General features: G+C 38.1%; 1 protein-coding gene across 6 annotated transcripts in view; it reads left to right on the forward strand.

The window, feature by feature from the left end:
- Window positions 1-21354, forward strand: part of kiaa0586 (KIAA0586 ortholog) — a 159531-nt gene that overhangs the window by 109556 nt on the left and 28621 nt on the right. For all 6 annotated transcript variants that reach the window (XM_007251920.4, XM_022672971.2, XM_007251921.4 and 3 more), the window contains 2 exons: window positions 3379-3518; window positions 4357-4432. In XM_007251920.4, the coding sequence (XP_007251982.3) occupies window positions 3379-3518; window positions 4357-4432 (216 nt within the window). The remainder of the gene's footprint in view (window positions 1-3378; window positions 3519-4356; window positions 4433-21354) is intronic.

A 21354-nucleotide genomic window follows, 5' to 3' on the forward strand; every position in this document is an offset into this window, starting at 1 on the left:
GGTCCGAAAGCTCTGCATCTTTTTGTTATTTCAGCCGTTTCTCATTTTCTGCAAATAAATGCTCTAAATGACAATATTTTTATTTGGAGTTTTATCCGTAGTTTACAGAATAAAACAACAATGTTCATTTTACTCAAACATATACCCAAAAATAGCAAAATCAGAGAAACTGATTCAGAAACTGAAGTGGTCTCTTAATTTTTTCCATCGCAAGACACTATTAGGAACCTCTACATCTTCATGCCGAGATATCTAGCATGCTGGCTTACATATGCATTATGGTAGTATTTTTGTAGTTATTTATTGTTGGAGGTTAAATTGTCTTTATATTTCTTGCGAATAATACTGCTGAGTTTATACTGTGCCTATATGGGGATGTGCCTTCTTACTATCAGTGTTCCTAAGCTCACTTCATTTATGCTTGGACAGTATGTGTAAGTTATGAGTGCAGTGCAACAGATCGCTCATAGTGGATTCCTAGCCTCTTCCTGTGTTGGCCTAAACCAATATTTACCTTAGGTTGAAGCAGCTCCACTCATGGCAGAAAGACCCTCAATGTTGCTTGGAGACCAGCGCTGCCAAACACAGAAAAAACACACTCCAGCAGCACAGACAGGAGTGTGTTATTGATGGAGAGAGAATTTAAGGCTATTTTGCTTTTCTCTCAACTGTGGTAACATGTCTTTATTGTAACTGAGCTTCAATGAGGCTGAACTTCTACAGGATCCAAAGAAAGCTTCTTGTTCTGTGTGCCAATAATCATACTGCCACAACAACATTTAGGCTGATTTGCAACTATATTAAGCACACCTACTCTGTAGCTTCCCTCAGTAGCCCTTTTCCAAGCTGAATTTACAGTGTAGATGTACTTTGTTGGTTTAAAATAATTGATCTATTGATACATCTCTTCCATTAACCTGCCCTGTCCACCAATGGAAAAAGATACCAGCGTAGTTCATGTTATCTTGCATTCAATATGCAGTTGTTTGTCAAATGCTATGGAATAGCTGTAGCTAATGTTAATAATGTTGATAATTAAGAGGTGTTACCTTTGGATGCTCTGGGAAAGCCCACACTGGTATAAGTTGTGGGGTGTTATTGTGTGATGGTGGTGTCTGAATAGGATATTGGTGCAGGAGGCTCCATACACTGTCACAATAGCTTTGTCAAGGATAACTAGACTCTAAGGAACTTTTAAGTTTATGAATATAAGAAGCACCACACATACATACCACAGGGTTTATAGAGACACACAATCCAGCTGAAAACTCCACCTCAAGGCCAGCTTTTGGTGGAAGCTGCTTTCAGATGGGGTCTGAGTTTGTATTGATGGTATTGGCAGGTAAAAACTGTTCATCCAGGCCAAAACATGCCCTTATACTAGTTAATCTACGCTATGTATGTTGCACTTGAGTAGTATTGGTAGGTTAACCTGCTTAGTGATGTTTCTCAATCAATTTCTCTGGTTTTGTTATATGTTTGAGTTAAATAAACATTATTGTTTTAATTTTATAAACTACGGACAACATTTCTCTCAAATTTCAAATAAAATATTGTCATTTATAGCATTTATTTGCAGAAAATGAGAAATGGCTGAAATAACAAAAAAGATGCAGAGCTTTCAGACCTCAAAAAATGCAAAGACTACAAGTTTATATAAAGTTTTTTGGGATAACTTTATTCCACCCTTGGTGCAAAAATTCAAGCAGTTCAGCTTGGTTTGATAGCTTGTGATCATCCATCTTCCTCTTAATTATATTCTAGAAATTTTTAATTTGGTAAAATCAAAGAACCTCATCATTTTTAAGTGGTCTCTTAGGTTTTTTTTCCAGAGCTGTGTATCATATGTTAGTCAAGAGCTTGGGCTGGCCAGGCTGTTTTCTTTTCTTTTTTTTTTTAGCAGAGAAACTGTACAGAAACATGTGTATAAATTAGGTCAAATAATTGGGGGGAGGGGTTAAATTTCTGTCCTAGTGGAATTTGAATAAATGTAAAAGAATTACACTAATAATAGTTTTTTTACATTGCCTTTTGAAACATTATCTGTTGCATTTATTAGGCATATATGCTGCCATACAGTGACCCTGCTGCTCACTGAGCTTGTTGTGCATTAGTTCAGGTTCATTTGCAGCTGGCTCTGTATGTTTACTCTAAAAACAGCATTGTTTATAGTTCAGTTCCTCTAAATTAATAATGCTCATAAACTATCAGGAAAATTCTGCTGCCTCCGGACATCTCTTAGTATCATGTAGGATTATGAGCAGGTCACACTTAAAGGGTAAACACAATGTAGCCTTGTCTTTGGGCAAATATGGTCTGAAATCATTTAAATAATATCATTATGAAGTCAAATGTGATATCTATGCTATGCTGGTGTTTTTGTCTCCCTTAAACAAACAAACAACATGACTAAATAGTGATAAACAGTGATACCTTAAGATGCTATAGCTGCGTTCTAATCCAGATAGTTCCTAAGAATGTACGCTTGTATTCCCTACACACAAAAATGTATTAAAACAGCAGATAAAAGAACAGAAATTGTTAAAAATGTTAAATGTCAGTGCGTTGTATTAAAAGCAGTCATCATTCTAGTCAGTAGAATTTAGACATTTTAAGTGGGATTCCAAACCATAGGTAGTGAAAGCGTTCAATTCAAACTTCAAACAGCGTAGGGAGTAGAGTAGTGGTTTATTACTATACAGCAAGTTAACAGACAAGCCTACCCATCTATAAGGGCATTTCGGTGGTTATACAGGTAGCAGATTACCTAAGAGTTTCATAATTAATACAGTACGATTTAATCACAAAACAATATTACAATTACTTCCATATTACAAATACAATTTAATATGGGGCTGCAGTTCATTAGTTTGCTAGTTGCTTGCCATTCGCTGCTCTTAATGCAACTTTTTTTTTCCATTATGGCATCACATGGCATTCCGAATAAAGGAATTGGCCCAACTTTCAAGTTCCCTTACATGATATCAAGTTCTTAGTGTCTTGGGAATACAATGGCACTACTTATGAACCCAGTGGATTAAAATGCAGCTTATGGCAAAATAAAATCACATTAGGATTCTATATTACATTAGGATTGCTATCTAAGCTGTTGGCTAGTTTTTTATCAATCAAACTTACTATTTTGCCTCTTTTGTCACTAAGTCTGTTACTTAGTATCAGTATTTTTGAAACACTCTCACACTCGCTAACCTACTTTTCAGTCTGCTACAAATATTAGTATCAGATCCAGCTCTATAAACCTTTAAATCTGTATCAGCAGAGCAGACAACGACCTTCAGGTTTCTTGCCTAAAATGATGTTAGTAATATAACTCCTTATAGTGTGTAACGGATGTTTCGGTGTTTCCATGGTAACCAGGTCCTGGAAATGGTGCTGCAGGTGAGGACAGTGGGCTGTCGATCAACTTCAGACCATCAGAGACACATGCAGAAACTCCACAGGCTCTTCAGTCATTTACTGCATCGTCCCCTCAGCCAGGAGACTCTACTCACAAACAGGCATGTAGATCACCCTCTTTCCTCACTGTTAGCTGATGTTATTGTACTAATTATTTAATGATTAGTTATTTGGAAGACTCCTGAATTTACAGCCCTTTAGATTTTATATTTGAATAATGATGTGGGAAGTTCAGTTTGCTATTTAGACATCAAAGATGCAATACGCTACAGTCTACAGTTAACAGTTTCAACTAATTTATATCTTGTCATTTGTGATCTATTGTTTCTACATCCATTAGATTTTAAATAATCTAAATGTTAAACATGAAACTTCACATAATTTTATATGATAATATTCATACATTCCTGCAACACATTCCAAACAAAAAAGTTGACATAGTAAAACATTTGCCACTTCCTTGTCTCAACATTTAAAATGCACTTTGATGCTGAAAATATGAAGTGGTGAGGTGATTCAGGTGTTTGTTTGTTCCATTATTCCTGCATACAGGATTTTTGTCTTGTTTTTGTTTCAGAATTCACTCAGTCTTTATTATGCAGCATGTGGTTGGGCATTGTCTTGTTTAAAAGTGTGTGCATGTGTGAGGCCAGTCCAGGACAGGCTCTCTCCACCCGTTCCCTTTTTTTTTCTTAATCACAAAGACAAAGTGGTGTGTTGAGGTGTGTGTTAACACACACGGTGCATTCATTAAGCAGGGATTTCTCTTTACGGGTGTGTGAGGATTACCCCTCACTGAGAGCAAAACTAAAACAGCGTGTTTGTCTTTTTGCTCTGTGCTTCTGCTCCTTTGTTCCACTGTAATCCGTGTTGAATGCAGTGTGTGTGCTGGTATCCTCTCTCCTCACGTCTCCTTTCATCTCTTCTCTTCTGTTTTAGGCTGCTGAGGCTCCGCAGACGCATCACAGACCTGCTCCAATTCTGGTGAAGCAATACCAACACGAAGATGAGTCAGGTACATTTCCACAATATTCACAATAAACACTGACATGCCAAAAGTCACTGAATAGCGGTATGTTAGTTAATCATGAAGTGTTACCTCAGCTTGGGAAGGCTGTATAGGTTGTGAGGTGTTGTCTTGTGAATGAGGTTGAACATCGGACGGGTCATTCTGTTCAACTGTGCAAGTTGTGCTGGCATTTAACATTCCTCGGTCCACAGTGTTACGTATGCACAGTGTAACATAATAGAAGCCATTATGACCTTGCTTGTGGTAAGAATCAGTACCGGCAGTTTCTGTCTAGAATTAAATTTGCCGTAAGGATTTGACTGTGATTCAGCACCAGAAGAGGTGTTAATGAGACCATGATGTTGTATCCCAAAAGTAGCCAAGAGCTGTTGAGCTCAAATCAGCAGAGTATCTATCTAAACAAAACACATCAAGAGTAAAAACAAACCACAGTCTGATTTAACTAAACCTACTTTGGAAGGCCTCACTTCAACGATCAAGAGCAAACCAAACTAAATGTCTGAGCCTGCCACATAAATGTTGGGGTGTCTTAATATTTTCCTTACAGGAACATTTTACAAACATTTTTTTTTTATTTGAGTTCTTTCATCATATTACCTTATTCATTAAATATTGTGAAAATGAAGATCAAATGTTTATGTTTAAATACATACAGTACAGTACCAGGTTTTCTCACATCCTTTTTTATTTAATGATTTTTCTTTTTCTTTTCTTTTATTTTAATATTGAATACATTGAAACTATGAAGAGAATTGTTAGAATCCTGGTCATGCAGCTTGCTATCAGCTGCCGGAAGCCTGATGGAGCACAATTGGCATGGCTTCCCCTTTCCCTTCATCACTACTAGGGTGATAACGATTACCACAAGGGGTCTGTGAGCTGATGTATCAGAACCGAGTCGCTGCGTTTTCTTCCAAACGCGCTGTGATGCTACTCTGCAATGCTGCATCAGCAGCGGTTCAAAAAGAGGCAGTGGATGACTTCACATGTATCAGAGGAGGAATGTGCTAGTCTTCACCCTCCTTGTGTTGTGATATCACTAGCGATGGGGGTTATATAGCTGACTAGCAGCTGAATGGGTGGCACAATTGCCCTAGCTAAATTGGGAAAAAATGGGTGGAAATGATAAATAAATGTATTCAAATAAAAAAACTATGGAAGAATGTAGTAAACCAAAAAAAACCCCCCAAGAACCCTTGATTTATTATTCAGCTATTATTTCAAGTGCAGAAACCATAATCAACAATTTTGTAATCGTTTAGTATAGCATATCTTGATTCCCACATGATTCAGTTTTGCGGCCTATAAAACTTATGATACAGTAAATACAACAGCAGTGTAATTTGAAGTGTAGGCTTACTGTACATATGTGATTTAGGGGTTAAACAAACCAGAATATATTTTAGATCTTAGATTCCTCAATATAGCTACTTTTCAGTTTTTAATGCTATTTTTTATGCCACAGTTTTAGTATTTTCTCAATTAGTCTCCTGGAATTGAAGCCTTTAAAGAGGTGCTGAAGCACTTTGGGCTGCTTTTCCTTGCTCGAGTTTGCACCTTACCACAATTACCATTTCAGTTGGGTTTAGTTCGGGTCATTTTGAAGCTAAACACCTATTTGTTTGCTACAAAAATGTTATGTGTAAAACGTAGAAAATAATAACAAATAAGGAAATTACATTGAATGAAAAGGTTTGTCAAAATGTTTGACTGGTACTGTATGTTAAAAACATAATTTTTTTTACAGGGTATCTTTTTTTCTCCACATGGTGGTACATACAGTGTGTGGTGCTATTTTTCTGTGTGTACTGTCATGGAATATTATGACATATAATTTGCCTGAGCCAATAACAGCCATTTGCAGGACCATGGCGGTGCATGATGGGTGGAGGTGAAGCGTTAAATACCGAAAACAGTAAACGTGTATAATTTACAGCATTTACTGTACAGATAATTACAGTGAACTTCAGCCCATGCACTCACACACAAACATCTGCTTTCTGCTGAGCTCTCATCAAACATGTTGCTGATTAAGTGCGCAGTGACTCATGGTATCAGCTATGTGCTGGATCTGGACTGACACCTCCCGAGATATTCACACTGTAACTGGCATCAATCAAAGGCGCATTAGTACAAGCTCTAACAGCCCCGGCCAATGTTTCCCATCCCTCAGTGCTGTGAAACACTGTCCTCTTTGGCAGAGGCTCCTCAGGGAAAGAATGCACAGTTCCTTTCACTGGCAGTAGATGGCAGTGTGTCTGTGCGTCTGTGGGTTGCCTAAACTTCTTTTGTCTTCTTCCTAAGGTCAGTGTGAGCACTGTTGTGGTGCAGATTGTCCAGTCATATTTCAGTTGTTATTCCTGCTGGACCTGTGGCATTCAGAGAGGTGCTCGAGTCAGCTCTTTAAAACTCATTCAAGTGTGTGTGTGTGTGTGTGTGTGTGCAGTGGTGAGGGGAGGGCGGATACCTGATGCAGTCTATACCTTAGCAACAGCAGTTCTGTAGATGGTGTTAGAGATGGAGTCAGCCAGCATGAAGAAGAGGGAGTGACCAGAGGGATAGGTGTGAATAAATAAACGCGTCTCGCACTGACATGCTGGAGGTGGAGGTCCCTGAGTGCGTGCCAGGAGCAGCTGATGTTGTTTTGGGCCTGTGGTTGTTGAATTAGTCAAAGAGATGCACATGTTCATCTGCACAGAGAGGGAGAGGGGGAATAAAAAGAGAGAGATAGATAGATAGAGAAAGCTGAGCAGTGCTGCAGTGTTCTCTACAGGGCATTCCTGAACAGACAGGGTTTTACTGCAGGTTTAGGAGAAGGAGGCTTGTGCTTTACCACATTGGCTTTCTTTATTCATATTATAAAGTGTTGAAATTGCTCCAATTGCACTGAAACTAAATTATATATTTTTCTTCAATCAGATTTGAGACTTTGTTTGGGGCTCTTGATCATATGTCCTGTTTGTGTGACTAATAATAATGATGATTAATGAAAATCAGAGATGTGTAGTAGGGAAGTAGAACTACTTCACTACTGTACTTTAGTACTAAAATGCTGTTTCTGTATCTACTGGAGTATTATTTTTTTCTCCTATTTCCACTTTGACTGCACTCCATATTTTGGATGAGTTTAATACTTTTACTCCGATACAGTTTTATATGCTGCATCATTACTCGTTACTAGGTGTGTCACGATTCTCTAAATCCTTGATTCGATTATATTTCTGATTTTAGGGTCACAATTCGATTCAGTTCTCTATTTTCTCTTTTCTTTTCTTTTTACAGCAAAGGCATATGCCAGTTTTAGATTAGTCTATGGTCAGTCATTGGTTTGATTCATCAAATTTACAATATCTTATTTCAAAATGTGGGCTTGATATAAGTGATGCAAAGTGATACAAGTGATCTGTAATACACCAGGCACTAATGGTCAAATTTAAATAATTTAATTAAGAAATATATGGAATGCCATCTAGTGGCTTTTTTTGGTAGCAGCAGTGTGCACTATTAAAATGTGCAACGAAACAAAACAAAATAATAAAAAAATACAGGAACAGTCATGTATAAAATAATAGAACAATTAGAGCCTTAACAAACTGAACTCTATCCTACTATAACAGTTAAACATGAAAAATAAGACTTTAAGACTTTTTGAATGACTGAAAGAATTAGAGTGAGATTGTACATAAATGAATTAGTGACTGTCTAAGCGATTGAGTGAATATAGTGGGTGAGTGAATTAGTCAATGTGTGATGTGTGTGTGAATTTGTGTATATGTGACGGTGTGACTCAGTTTGTGTGTGTGTATTGTCATTTGAAAATGAAAAATGGCTGAAATAACAAAAAAAGATGCGGACCTCGAATAATGCAACAAAAAATCAAGGTTATATTCATAAAGCCTTAAGAGTTCAGAAATCAATATTTGGTGGAATAACCATGGTTTTTAATCACAGTTGTCGTGCATCTTGGCATGTTCTCCTGCACCAGTCTTACACACTGCTTTTGGATAACTTTACGCCACTCCTGGTGCAAAAATTCAAGCAGATCAGTTTGGCTTGATGGCTTGTGATCGTCCATCTTCCTCTTGATTATATTCCAGAGGTTTTCAAAAAAAGTAAAAATAACTTTTAAGTGGTCTCTTATTTTTATATAGAGTTGCATATACCATTGTTGTGCCCAAACCCAGGTATCAAACCCACCACCTCATTGCCTGGTGCTCTAACCACTGAGCCACCACTGCCCCCCTAATATGTACACTACTGAGTGAAGTATGAGTCAGTTAATTAGGGAGCACAAGTAAATGAATCCATTTTTTGTATATATATGAACTAATATAGTTTTCACTCTCACTTTTTAATAGTTTTTACACTTATTGTCCATAAAGTACCACCTCATCAGTCTACTTATTCACTCCAGACTTCCTTTCCTTTCACCTTTTCCTCAGTTTAGCCCTGCTGGCTCTCTCTCTTGCTAACCGACTCTCACCTCCCACAACTCTGACATTTAGCAGTGTAAATGTGCTATCAGTGGAGTATATATTCACATGAATGATGTGGTGCGACCTGCTTTGCCAGATTAGTTGGCAAAGAAGGCCAGCGTGTGCCAGGGGCACAAAGGATGTGATTAATTTAATACTGTCTGTCTATGTGAGAGTCTTTCTGAATGTCAGAGTGCTCTGTGTGTCGCCGCATTGGCTCCAAGGGTTTTTTTTTTTCTCCTCTCCCTATTTAGAGTAATTTGACTCACCAGTGAAAATAGCAGGCACCAGTGAAGACACCAGGCTTCCACCTGCATTTCAATGCCTCCATTTCAGTCTCCTCCAGTGGCGAGTGAGGGAGGGCTTGCTCCATCTAAAGCCATCAAGGGCACATGCAGTGCTATTGTAACTCTCATGATTAGATTTCTACCCAATTACCCTGATGCTCTGGACAGGCAATGGAGATAACCATGATAAGTGCTATATATATATACACACGCATCCACAAAGAGTCTTCTGTTACGTCAGATCATTTGCATCGTTTTCCTAGTCCCGGTCACACAGAGCAGAGCATCTGTTTCTATTTACTGTACTGCACTGTCCATAGCTTGAAGCCTTTACAAATTTCACGCTTCTGCTCCGTACTGTAAATACACGTGCGCTTGAACCTGTTTAGTCACGCACTCCGCCCAGACAAAAGCCTCTCAGATAAATGCAGCCTGTGTGTGAGCAATCTGCTCTTCTGCCTATTCTACAGATGGGCCGATTGTGTCCTTTAAGAAAGGCTACAGTGTGCCGCCGTGTGCTCCAATCAATGCAGACATAATTTGGCCAATGTGTGCCAGTTACCCAGCTGCGCTCTCAGATAGCTATCTCTCTATTTACCGCTCGGACAGAGGGAGTGTATAGAACGGCCCCTCTGTTCAGACCGTGGCCGTGACATCAGAGAGAAAGAGTACATTAAAGGTGCTTGTAGTGTGAAACCGTAGCCTGGAAATGACTGGAGGATGTGCTCACAGTGTCCGTGAACAGTGCATGCTGTTTTGTGCTGTTTTTTATGGTCAGAATTCGGATTTGCAATGTTTGTTTAAGTATTATATTATAACTATACTGCTTAACAAAGTAAAAATTCATGCTGATCTTTACTGCTTAAAAATCCGACAAGTGCAACTTGTGAATCCTCTCAACGTGCCAATATGCCATGTGAAAAAATAGCATTAGTCAAGATTCACGGTCAAAAACAGTGAAATGTAGTGGTGAAGCAGTTCAACACAACAAAACTGGAATGATATTTATCGACATTGGGTCCACCTTCTATTCCCAGCTATGAATGCAAATCATGCTACCCATGTAAATTTCACAGGTTATTCTTGGTATTGCAGTTGCGCTTAGCAAGAGTGGGAATCTAGTTCCTGTGTCTGAAAAACATAATTGACTTAGCATTTCACAGCATAATCTACCAACTACAAAAAACATTTCATAAGAATGTCCTGCACTGAAAACAGTCCAGTGTATACAGTATCTGATCTTTCTTTGTAATTAGCCTCTGTGAGCTTATCTGTCACTACCTGTGTTAGAGAGTTAGCATTGTTAGTTACAGCTAACCAGTATTTTTAAACAGAATATTACCTAAAAGAAGTTCAACCAAAGTTCTATTTTCAGTCTGCCAGCCCATATTCGAGTTTGGAGGTGGTTTGAAATACAATTCCAATCCAATCCAATTTGCAAGAATACATCTGTACAAAATGAAATGTTTGAAATGTTCTACTAAATGCAACTATAACATTTGTTTTGTTGCGTTAGTATATTCTTGAAATTAATATATTTTTTTTCAGTGTTTTGCCATATTGGCAAGTATGTCATTATCACAAAAATACCTTGAAATTTTATCGTGATACTATTTTAGTGCCATATCACCCACGATGAGTCCAGACATAACAGTGTTGTCAGTCATCGCTACAGATCTGATTTTGAGAAACAAATCAGATTTGCCTGTAGTGTTGTTTGTGTTTGTGAGAAGTTTTACCTGCTCTGTGTGTTATGTAAAGTCTGTAACTAACACAGTGTAGAGCATTGTACAATATAGAGTTTTTACATTCTTGTCTAGTAAGAACATAACTAATTCTACATCCAATTTCATTCTTTTGCATGGAAGAATTGTGTCCTTTTTAGAAAAGCACTTTCAGTGTTAACTCTTGTTGTTTTTTTGTTGTTTTTGCTAGCACATTGTGTTTTGTTGCCTACAGCAATACAAGACGCTTACTGGATTCCTTCACGTTTTTCTAGTCAAACAGACGGAGATGGGGGTGGAGTGATGGGTAGATGGGGGTAGAGTCATGGGATGTTGAAGTGTGTCTCACAGAGTAACTGACAGGAGGTCAGTGTAAACAGATAAGAATCCAGTTCAGCGGCACAGTTTTAACAAATGTTTTTTTTTTCTACTATATTGCGTGCATCTACTGATGCAGTGCTGGGCGATTTTCACCATTAATTTGTTTAATTTGAATTACAGTTTTAATGCAATTTTCGAAATGGAGTAATTACGATTTTACATACAGACAGGTTATCTTTTTAATCTAAAATATCTGAAAACGCTACTAATTTCTGAAGTGTTTCAGCACTGTTTCAGCATTTTCGACACAAACACACGGTGGAATAAAACATATATTTAGCTAGATCTTACTGTTTATAAAAACTGCAGCGTCATTGCTCTCCGATTAGGATCCTTGAATAATTGTGGAAAACAATAGTAATCTCAGCGCATGATATGAAGCATGGGCTTTTAAAACAATGTTTTAAATTGTTGATTCACTCAATGAGTCGATTTAACACAATAGGTCTAAACTCCAAACACATATAAATATATATATAATTGTATATGTATTTGTTTTTTACAGGTAAACCTAGTTTTAAAGCATTTTTTGGCATCTGTAGTTTGATATTTAGTAGGGGAGAAAAATCAATTACAATTGAAAATCTGATTTTTTTTGTAAAAAAAATAAAATAAAATAAAAAAAAATCAACGATTATTTTTTAGGCCATAATCGCCCAGCTCTAAGCTGATGCCATTGCTTTTCCAGTTCTCAGAATTTTAACTAATACCTCTTTTAATCTTTAGAAATCGTGCACCAAAATAGATAAAGATACATTAGTGTGAATTACAGATAATAATACTACTAAGTATCAGTTTGTCTAGTTGGTTTATGATTTATTTACACAGTACTGTAAAGTATGGTAAAGCTAATCACTTAGATTACATTTTTCGGACTGTATTTGAGAAACTGCTTGGCTTGGGTTCGTAAACTGCCATCAGTGGAATACAGAGCAGCTCTGTGTGAAATATGGATGTATGTGTGGTGAACAGGAAAGTGGGGGTGGGTATTACAAACACACAGAGTCTCTCTTATACACTTTCACATTCACACATACACTCCCAGATCCACACTTCTCCTCTGTACGGCCACATGGGTAAAAGCTTTCCAGGCTGAGCTGCTGCTGCTGTGAGTTTAGCTATAATGGCAGCAGTGCTGATGATGAGCTGGGTGTGCCTTGTGCCTTCATTTAGCTCTCTGTGGAACTGCCACTGATGCACCAGTGCTTGGCCCCAGTGTGGCTCGTGGAGTGTTTTACTGTTGCTACAGCTTGCTCAGCAAGATTTCCTCATATTAAATTCACTCTGAGGTGACTTTCTGGGATAATGTTACAGGTTACTTTATTTATGTCAGACACTGCAGATTCACAAGCCTGTTTTAGCTATAAAAATACAGACCAGCCTAACATACAAGGTTTCCAACCATTGTTTAGGGACCACCATTTTTTTACCTATACTCTGAACATGTGTGATAAAGACTAAGCTACTCTATTTTTATTTGAAATGCGTGGTGTTCAAACAAACCAAGCCAAACCAAATTATGCAACCAGCTTCATCCCTGGTGCTTGTAAAAATTCACTCCATTTTGGAAAAGCACTTCCAGTCTTATTTTTGTAACCTTCTGTTAATTATTATGTTTAATTGCATTGTTAACTACCACATTTAAAAACACGTCCAACAATGACCTACCCGATTCATATATGGTGTCAAATTGTGAGCTTACTCCCACTGCGGTTTGAATTCCTGTACTAAATCTACATAATCTTGGTTAGCTCCCAATCTGATTTGAGAACTTTTGAGTGTCAGTTTAAAGCAATATATAAAGAGCATTTACATTCCTGTCCAATAGTAACATTGCTAATTCTGCAACCAACTTCTTTACCTTTGTGTATAATATTTTCCTCCATTTTGGAAAAGCACTTCTAATGTTTTACTATTGTTTTGCCAGGACTTTGTCATGTTTTTGGCAGCACAATGTGATGTTAAAATTTTACAGAATCTCCAACTTGCTTCTAACTATTAGATTACAGCGCTGGCTAACATTGTCCCTGAAGACTGGTTTGAGACCACCAGACGGTGCAGATTTTTCTCCAGCCAGAACTCACTCTACATAAGGCTATCGAGCAAAATCGTGAACCATCTGGTGATCCCTGAGGACCAGGTTTGAGTACAAATGGTCTACCAATTTGTGTCTTTGTAGCCTATACATTTTACCTTGCAACAAGCATAAACTGAAATCTAAGCATGAAGTGAAAATAAAAACATACAGGCCTCTGTGTTTGTAACGGCCTCTGTCACCGAGGCGACTCAGTAGAGCAGTCATTTCTGGCTGTTTTTACTCAGCTAGCGTCGACTGCGTGAAGTGTTCTCGTGTTTCTCCGTCAGCAGCAGTCTTACACAAACACTGGAGGCCCGAGCCGAGACTGTGTAAGACAGCACTGGTCTCCTCTCAGGGAGGTCCTTTTAAACAAAGATGAGAGCTGATTATTTACACAGTCCAAACTAGATGTCAGTTTGCTAGTTTGTGGCGAAAGATGGACAATTTAAGTACTTTTGTTTAAACAACTGCTGTGCTTCTAAACAGGATTTCTGTCATATTGGTGAAAATGGGAACAGATACTTGGGCTTTTGACTTGGAATCGAATACTGTGTACGGCTGCGCAGTATTTTTATTCTGGAATCCGTGTTTATCCTTTAATGTTTGCTCAACTGTGTGGTGGAGCACATTTGAGTCACAATAGATTATAATGAAGAAGGGGATGAATGTTACTGAACCTGATTGTGCCTTTTCTACCAATTGGCAGAGGTATAGTACCAGTCAAAAAATTGGAAACAACTTCTCATTTAAGGTTTCTATTTTTTTTTCTATTTCTTTTTCCTACATTGTAAATAAATACTGAAGTCATCCAGACTATCAAGGAACACAAAGAATCAAGTGGTAAACTTAAGCAAACCAAAATACTCTGGGCTCTTTTTTGGAGTGCTGTTAACTTCTGAGGACGATAACACTGATTAACTTATCCTGTGCAACAGAGGTAAGTCTTGCTCTTCCTTTCCTGGGGAGGTCCTTATGAGAACCAGTTTCTTTTTTTACTTAGTTCTTAGTTCTTGTCATAATATGGAATAGAACATTACCTAAATAGGGCAATTCATTGTATACCAACTCTACCTCTTTACAACTTTACAACTGATGCTCTCAAACACATTCAGAGAACTTGTAGATATGCAAGAAATTAACTCTTGATGAGTTCAGCACAGCTGTTAACTGAAAGCCATTCCAGTTGACTCTACCTCATAGAGCTGACTGAGAAAATGCCATGAGGTGCAAAAAAAAGTAATCTAAGCAAGATGTGCCTACCTTGAAAATTGTAAAATATAAAACATATTTTGATTTGTTTAACTTTTTGTTTACTAAATTTCATATATTTTTCTTCATAGTTTGGATGATTTTAGTATGAATTTACAGTGCAGAAATTTTATTAAAAAAATGAAAAAACCCTACATTTAAGGTGTGTCCAAACCTTTGACTGGCACATACATGCATACATAAATAACTGCTTTACACACATGTTGACTGTTATTAGTGAATTAATAGTGAAGATATATATTTTTGAGTACCAGTAAATAACTTTGTAACAGACTCTTAATTATAAGTATTATTTTGTATTTAAAGGATAATTTAAAAATAAATATTAACTGTGGGGTTTGGTCCAAAACAGCATTTGGAGGATGCCAAAGGGTACTCTGGTTAAACCAAAAAAAATCAATTGTATTGACCTTAAAACAGCTGATTTCTGATCCATTAAAATATATTTCTGTATCAATCTAAGAAATGGAAATGGATTATTAACATAAATAATCTGCACACAGCACAGCGGTTTTCATGCTTTACACTGCTGTGAGTTTGTGACATAAATAGAACAGAACCACAGAGAACAGGAACGGGCTGGCTATTATCACTATTATCATTACCTCATCACCTAGAGCTGCAGAAACATACTGTTCATTTCCTGGGTTGACTTGCTGCACATTCAATCAGAGACACAATGAATTTGTATATTTTATCAGACAGTAATTTGTATACTTTGTTATAATCTCACACTCTCATCTCAAAATAGAACACCGCCCCATAGACATTTTTACTCCATATTATGCAGCCTTAGTGCTGAATGCTGGCATCCAACATAGCAGTTAAGCATTTAGCATCATCTGTTCATTTGATCCATGTTTGAAGTCCTCAAGCCCAAATGTGTCTGGCTCCCTTGCATCCACAGGCTGCACTGAGCTGTTGACAGTGTTGGCACATGTTTGTCAGCGCTGGCTGGAACCCTGGTGCTCTGCGACCAGGCTGCAGACAGGACGAGACAAAGCCTGGAGTTAAGACCGGGATTCTGCTCTGTTTTCCTATTACAGCAGGAAGTAAAGGGACAGTAATCAAATCCACCGAAACAACAAACCGAACCAAAGCAAAGCTCGGCTCGGTCTTTGTCGCTTTAGCCTGTAACTGGCCAACACCCGCCAGCCCGCCCCCCTCCCCTGCCAGCTCCAGCGTTTGGGCAGAAATTCATGGTCCAAATGCTCTGAAACAACACACAGAATAAACAAGGCCAGACAGAAACCCGACTCACTTTTTTTATCCAGCTAGAGCCTCACATTCCCTTTTCACCCTGAGTATTATGTCACAGAAAAGAGTTAGGGAGCTGCTTTCATTCGTGACATGAATTGACTTCTCTTTAAGTAGCAACGGCCCCAGAAAGCTGCTCTCTGCCATAGCCAGAGGAGCGTGCCCAGCAGAGGCCATTCAGTCGAGAAAGCAAAGAAAATGGAGGGAGAGGTCGTCTCTGTCTAAACACAACAAAAGGGGGAACTCGGGCTTATCCGGAATTACAGATGATTATGGGTGTTCAGTGTTTTTTTTTTCCATCTTTGTTTGGGGCCAAAGCTGTAGGCTTTTGTATTTGATAACAGAAGAAACAGCGGGAACAGCCAGTAAGTACTTCATCATAGTTCTGGACGATATTGGCCAAATTTCTATCACAATCTATTTCATTTGACTTGATACAATTTTGATATCAATATGAACAAACTAAAATCCACCGAAGCTTGTGGTGCTCTGCTCTTTGTGCTCAGATTGAATGCTATGAATGGCAGCGCCATTTAATAATTAATAACCAGTCAGTGAAAGATGTTGTAAATATAGTATTTGTTTTAGTATTTAGAATGCTAGGCTATTTTTTTTAAAGATAGGTAAGTACTTTAATTTGCCTAATAATGACAAAGAATTTTTAGAAGATGTTATTTTCAGGAGATTGTATGCTACTTAAATATGTCTAAATTTGAGATGCAAATCCTAACATAATTTAGATTTTTCTAAATGAAAAATAGTCTAAATGGTCTAATATCCTTTATTATGTTAGTATGTATGTATTTTATAATACTGTCTGGCCTGAGGTCTCTTATTAAATGTTAATATTATGTTATTGTCCAGTGCTACTTCATTATTAGTGTGATTGCAGTATGCAATCACAGTATTGTTCTTCTTAAGTCTTCTTCTTCTTCTTCTTCTTCTTCTTCTTGTTATTATTCCACCTGTTTTTTGTCCGGTTAACTAGTGCCGCAGTTTTCGAGATATCGACTTTGTTCAAAAGACAAAACGTGCGTCCTTATCGGGAATGGTGGGCTTGTATACAGCTTTCCGATCGGACTTGCGTTTTTCGTAAAAACTTCGTAAGTGTGCGCTTTTTTGCCCATTGAAAATTAATGGGCAGAACTTTGCACGGCCGTGTACATCACAATTTTTGAGATACTAAGATGAAACCAATTGTGGACCTGTAGAACTTATTGAGCTCTTTCCGAAAATATGCGTCACGAAACCTTACGACGTACGATTTAAGTGGCCCCATAGGAATGAATGGGGCCATCGGAGGATGGCAGCTAGATCGAAGGACGGCAGCTAGAACTCCAGTACTGTGTGTAATGGAGCCACGGGTCAAAAGTTTGGGTACCCCTGCCAGCACTGCAATCACACTCGCAGTTTCTGTAGGAACTGCAATCTAGTTGTGTTTGTATTTCCCCTTCAGTTTACTCCGTATATCGTACTTGACCTGGATGTAACATGTCTTGTGCTGAACCTGCACAGTAATGTACATGCCAGATCATTTTAAGTTGTGTTTTGCTGCTGTGACTCACCTGCACAAACACAGCAGCCTCTTCAGCCGCACCACAGTTGTTCACTAAACCTTCCTGTAATCTACAGCCCATACTAAATTAACATAAGAATCATTAGAGAAGACAATTCTGTCCGCAGACTGTAAGCATCACAAAGGACGTTTCTAAATTGTGTATTCAGAATGTGTATTTAATTATATGCAGTATTTTAGCAGAATGTTTCTTTAAGGACTGCAGCACCATTTGGCAGGGTTGACCTGACCAGCATGGCTGCTCTACCAAATCATTCATTCATGTGAAGAAGCTTCCCACAGATGCTGCAAATGTGTACTGTTCTAATTAAACCACCCAAAATAAATAGTAACAAAATGAATGTAAAAATGTGCAGATTTTTTAGCCGCACATATCACTACCAGTTGATAGAGATGATACACTTAGGTTGCGTTAAGTTTAGCCTCTTTTTAAATTAGATGACTTAAAATGTGTTTTACTAAAAGGATGAGCAGAATGTAAAATGGTCAAGTTGAGCAGACCTGTCTTTAGTTTTGCTCCCTACTTTATTCTCTATTCCTACTTTTATTAACTTGTACAATAACTTATATAATATTACAGATCATTCATTGTTTATTGTCTGTATTGTTGTTTAATTTGACAGCTGGGCAATATTGGTGAATCTCAAAAAAATAGAATATCATGGAGAGCATGTCATCTGCTGGTGTTGATCCACTGTCCAAAATCAGTGCAGTGTTTTTCTAGAAAATCTTACAGCACTTCATGCTTCCCTTTGCTGACAACTTCTATGTAGATGCAGATTTCATTTTCCAGCAGGGTTTGGCACACTGCCCACACTGCCAAGTACCAATTAGTCTTATTGAATATTCACATTTTCTGAGACACTGATTTTTGGATTTTCATTGGCTGTAAGCCATAATCATCAACAATAAAAGAAACAATTGCTTAAATAAGATCACTCTGTGTTTAATACATCTATATGATATATGAGTTTCACATATTTTAAAAATAATTTCTGAAATAAAGCAATTTTTCAATAATTTTCTGTTTTTTTAGATGCACTAGTACATTATGTTTATTAGTATGTGTTGCTTTGTCATAAATCTCATATTTTAATAAATATTGATGTAGTTTAGGTCGAATGTTCTTGGGTGTTCAGTCTTTTCATTAAAACAGAGTTTGCAGAGTAAGTGTTAGTAGAGAGACAAAAAATTAAAAATACATTTTAACTAGATGCCAGTATTTTGCAGGGGTTTTTTTGTAATATTAAAATACATTTTAAGTAAACTGTCATAATATACAAAATACCAATGCAAAAAATCTGGTAGATTTGTTGGATGTAATTACTACCTACATTTCGACTCTATTTTATAAATGAACAAAATGAACTAGGCTAAATACTCAAAATCAGAATATAATCAGAATATTACACTGCATTCAAACCTGCATTAAAAGTACTCTTCCACATCTTCAGTGCAATTACACATTCTCACCAGAGAAGTCACTAAACGCCCAAATCCCCAACATTTACAAATGTTTGCTTTAAACTGTGCTAGATTCTGGTCCCTATTGCCTATTGTCCCTATTGTCTTGGGCTATATAAGCAGACAGTCAACTAATTAACCTAGAAATGAACCTAAAACAAGCGAAGAAAGAAGCAAGAATAGGAATGAGTCCCTCAGTGCTGTTTAGTGGTTGGTGAGTACCACACTGTAGAACCAGTGCAGAGGAAGAAAAGAGTATAAACTAAAGTGTGTTTGTCATTCTGTCTCTATCATGGTCTAGAACTGTCGGCTGCACAAATCGTTAACTCCTTAACTGTTTGTTTTGACAGAATGGGAAGAAGACCGTGCCCTGAAAGAAGTGTGTGTGTGTGTGTGTGTGTGTGTGTGTGTATGTGTGTTTATGTATTTATGTGTCATGTGTAATGTGGCTGAAGCGTCAGTCTCTGTAGCAGCTGGATGAGTCACTGTCCGCAGGTGATTGACGGAGACATGGCGGGCCAAGTTCTTGTTTATTGTTACGCTCTATTGCGCTTTCCCCTCAGTCTGAGCTCCACATGCTGCGGAGTGATTTCACACTACACTTAAGGCTTTCAGGCCAGCAGCAACACTCTGGCCATAGCATGACCTTGAGTAAGTGTAGCTAGCGGGCCACTCCAGACTCTTCAGAAGGCCTGTAAAAGTTGTGAATGCTGTTCAGTGACAGCTGTTGGGCAATGAGCGCATAAGCGTCTGAGGAATGCATCTCTAATTGCGAGCTTAGCGGATGTAATATAACAACACATTTATTTGACTAAATGTGTTTTTATGAGGTTCAAACACACACAGTGTGCTTTCTCAACAGCCACTGAACGGATCTTAGCTCTTTAGTAAAGAGGAATTTATTGTTCTGTTCCTCCAGGATCATGGTGCAACATGGAACAAACAGTACAATACAGACTACATCATGTGCAAACATTATTGTGAAAACATATGTCGACAAAGTAGAACATTGTAGTAAGTAGTAGGATTGCAGGATGTAGTAAAGTTATTTAGTTTGCCCCAAAACTGCTGAAGTGTCAAACCTAAATTAATGGACCAAACACATGAACCTTGGTGCAGACTCTGGTTTGGACTTTGAGTGAGTACACCAGTAGTTTTTGTTATTCTGGTATTATTGCATTAGACACAGCAGTGCTGCTGGAGTTTTTAAACACTGTCAACTTTATTAAGTACTCCTGCCTTGTGGCTTCACCTTGTAGAATTGTAGTAAAATTAGAGGCAGAAGTATGTTTCAGTAGTTTCACACATAAATCTACTAACTTGGTACATGGCCAGATCTACCCAATGGGCAACTTTGGCATAAAATGTTTCTATAACGTAAAACTTTTCACACTCCAGACTAGTCAGCTTTAAAAGTCCTATAATCTTATGAAATGTGTGTAGAGAGAGGGTTCACTATCCAGCACTACTTGGTTCAGTTAAAACGGACCCTGACTCGTTTGCACGCTTGGTTCAGTTTGTTTAAGCAGGTATGAGATCAGTAATCGCATTCCGGTTCTGACCTAAACAATTGGACCAAGACCAGCAAAAGGTGGTGCTCTCAGCCTGGTTCCAAACAAACTATGTAGTGGTTCGCTTCTGTAAACATGATCAAGTCTTGATTTGACCCAACTATCAAAATAGTCCTTTTTAATTGAGCTTAACAGTTGTTCAGGTGCAGAGATGACCTAATATATTACCCTGATAATTACAATAGCTATGAACAGATGCTGGCTCTGCTGCTGCTCCATGCTAAACTGTTTCACACTGAATAGTGAAAGTGCAGCGTTCACTGCTCGCGACCGTGCACAAATACCTACAGACACTATCTACAGTCTTCTGGAAAGGGTGGAGGTTCTTAAAGCAGCATGTGAGTCCAAGGTTGTAATATAGAATGTGTATTAAACTCATACCTATGCATGCGATTATCTGGCCGACTGGTCTTCTTCCCTGTGCCCTTTCTTTCCATCTTTTCCTTTTTCCTTCCATACTTCCTTCCATCCTCCCTACTAAAGAACCTGCATACCCAACCAACCAACCAACCAGCCATGTCAATCTAAAGACCATTGGCCACAAAAGAGCCATTTTTCCATCCTTCCGTCCTTTCTTCCTTCCATTCCCTCTTCCTACTACCCACATACATACCCACCCAACCAACCAACCAACCAACCATGTCAATCCAAAGGCCTTCTATCATTACCAATCCTACCATCTTTATGTCCTTCCTTCTTTCCATCCATACTTCCTTCTTTTCTTATTTCCATCCTCACATCCTGTCTTCTGTTGTTCCTTCCGTCCTTCCATCTGTCCTTCCTTTAACCTTTTATCCTTCCTTCCATATCTTGTTCTTTCTAATAA

The sequence above is a fragment of the Astyanax mexicanus genome, chromosome 14 (genome assembly GCF_023375975.1).
Source record: "Astyanax mexicanus isolate ESR-SI-001 chromosome 14, AstMex3_surface, whole genome shotgun sequence".
Classification (NCBI taxonomy): Eukaryota; Metazoa; Chordata; class Actinopteri; order Characiformes; family Acestrorhamphidae; genus Astyanax; species Astyanax mexicanus.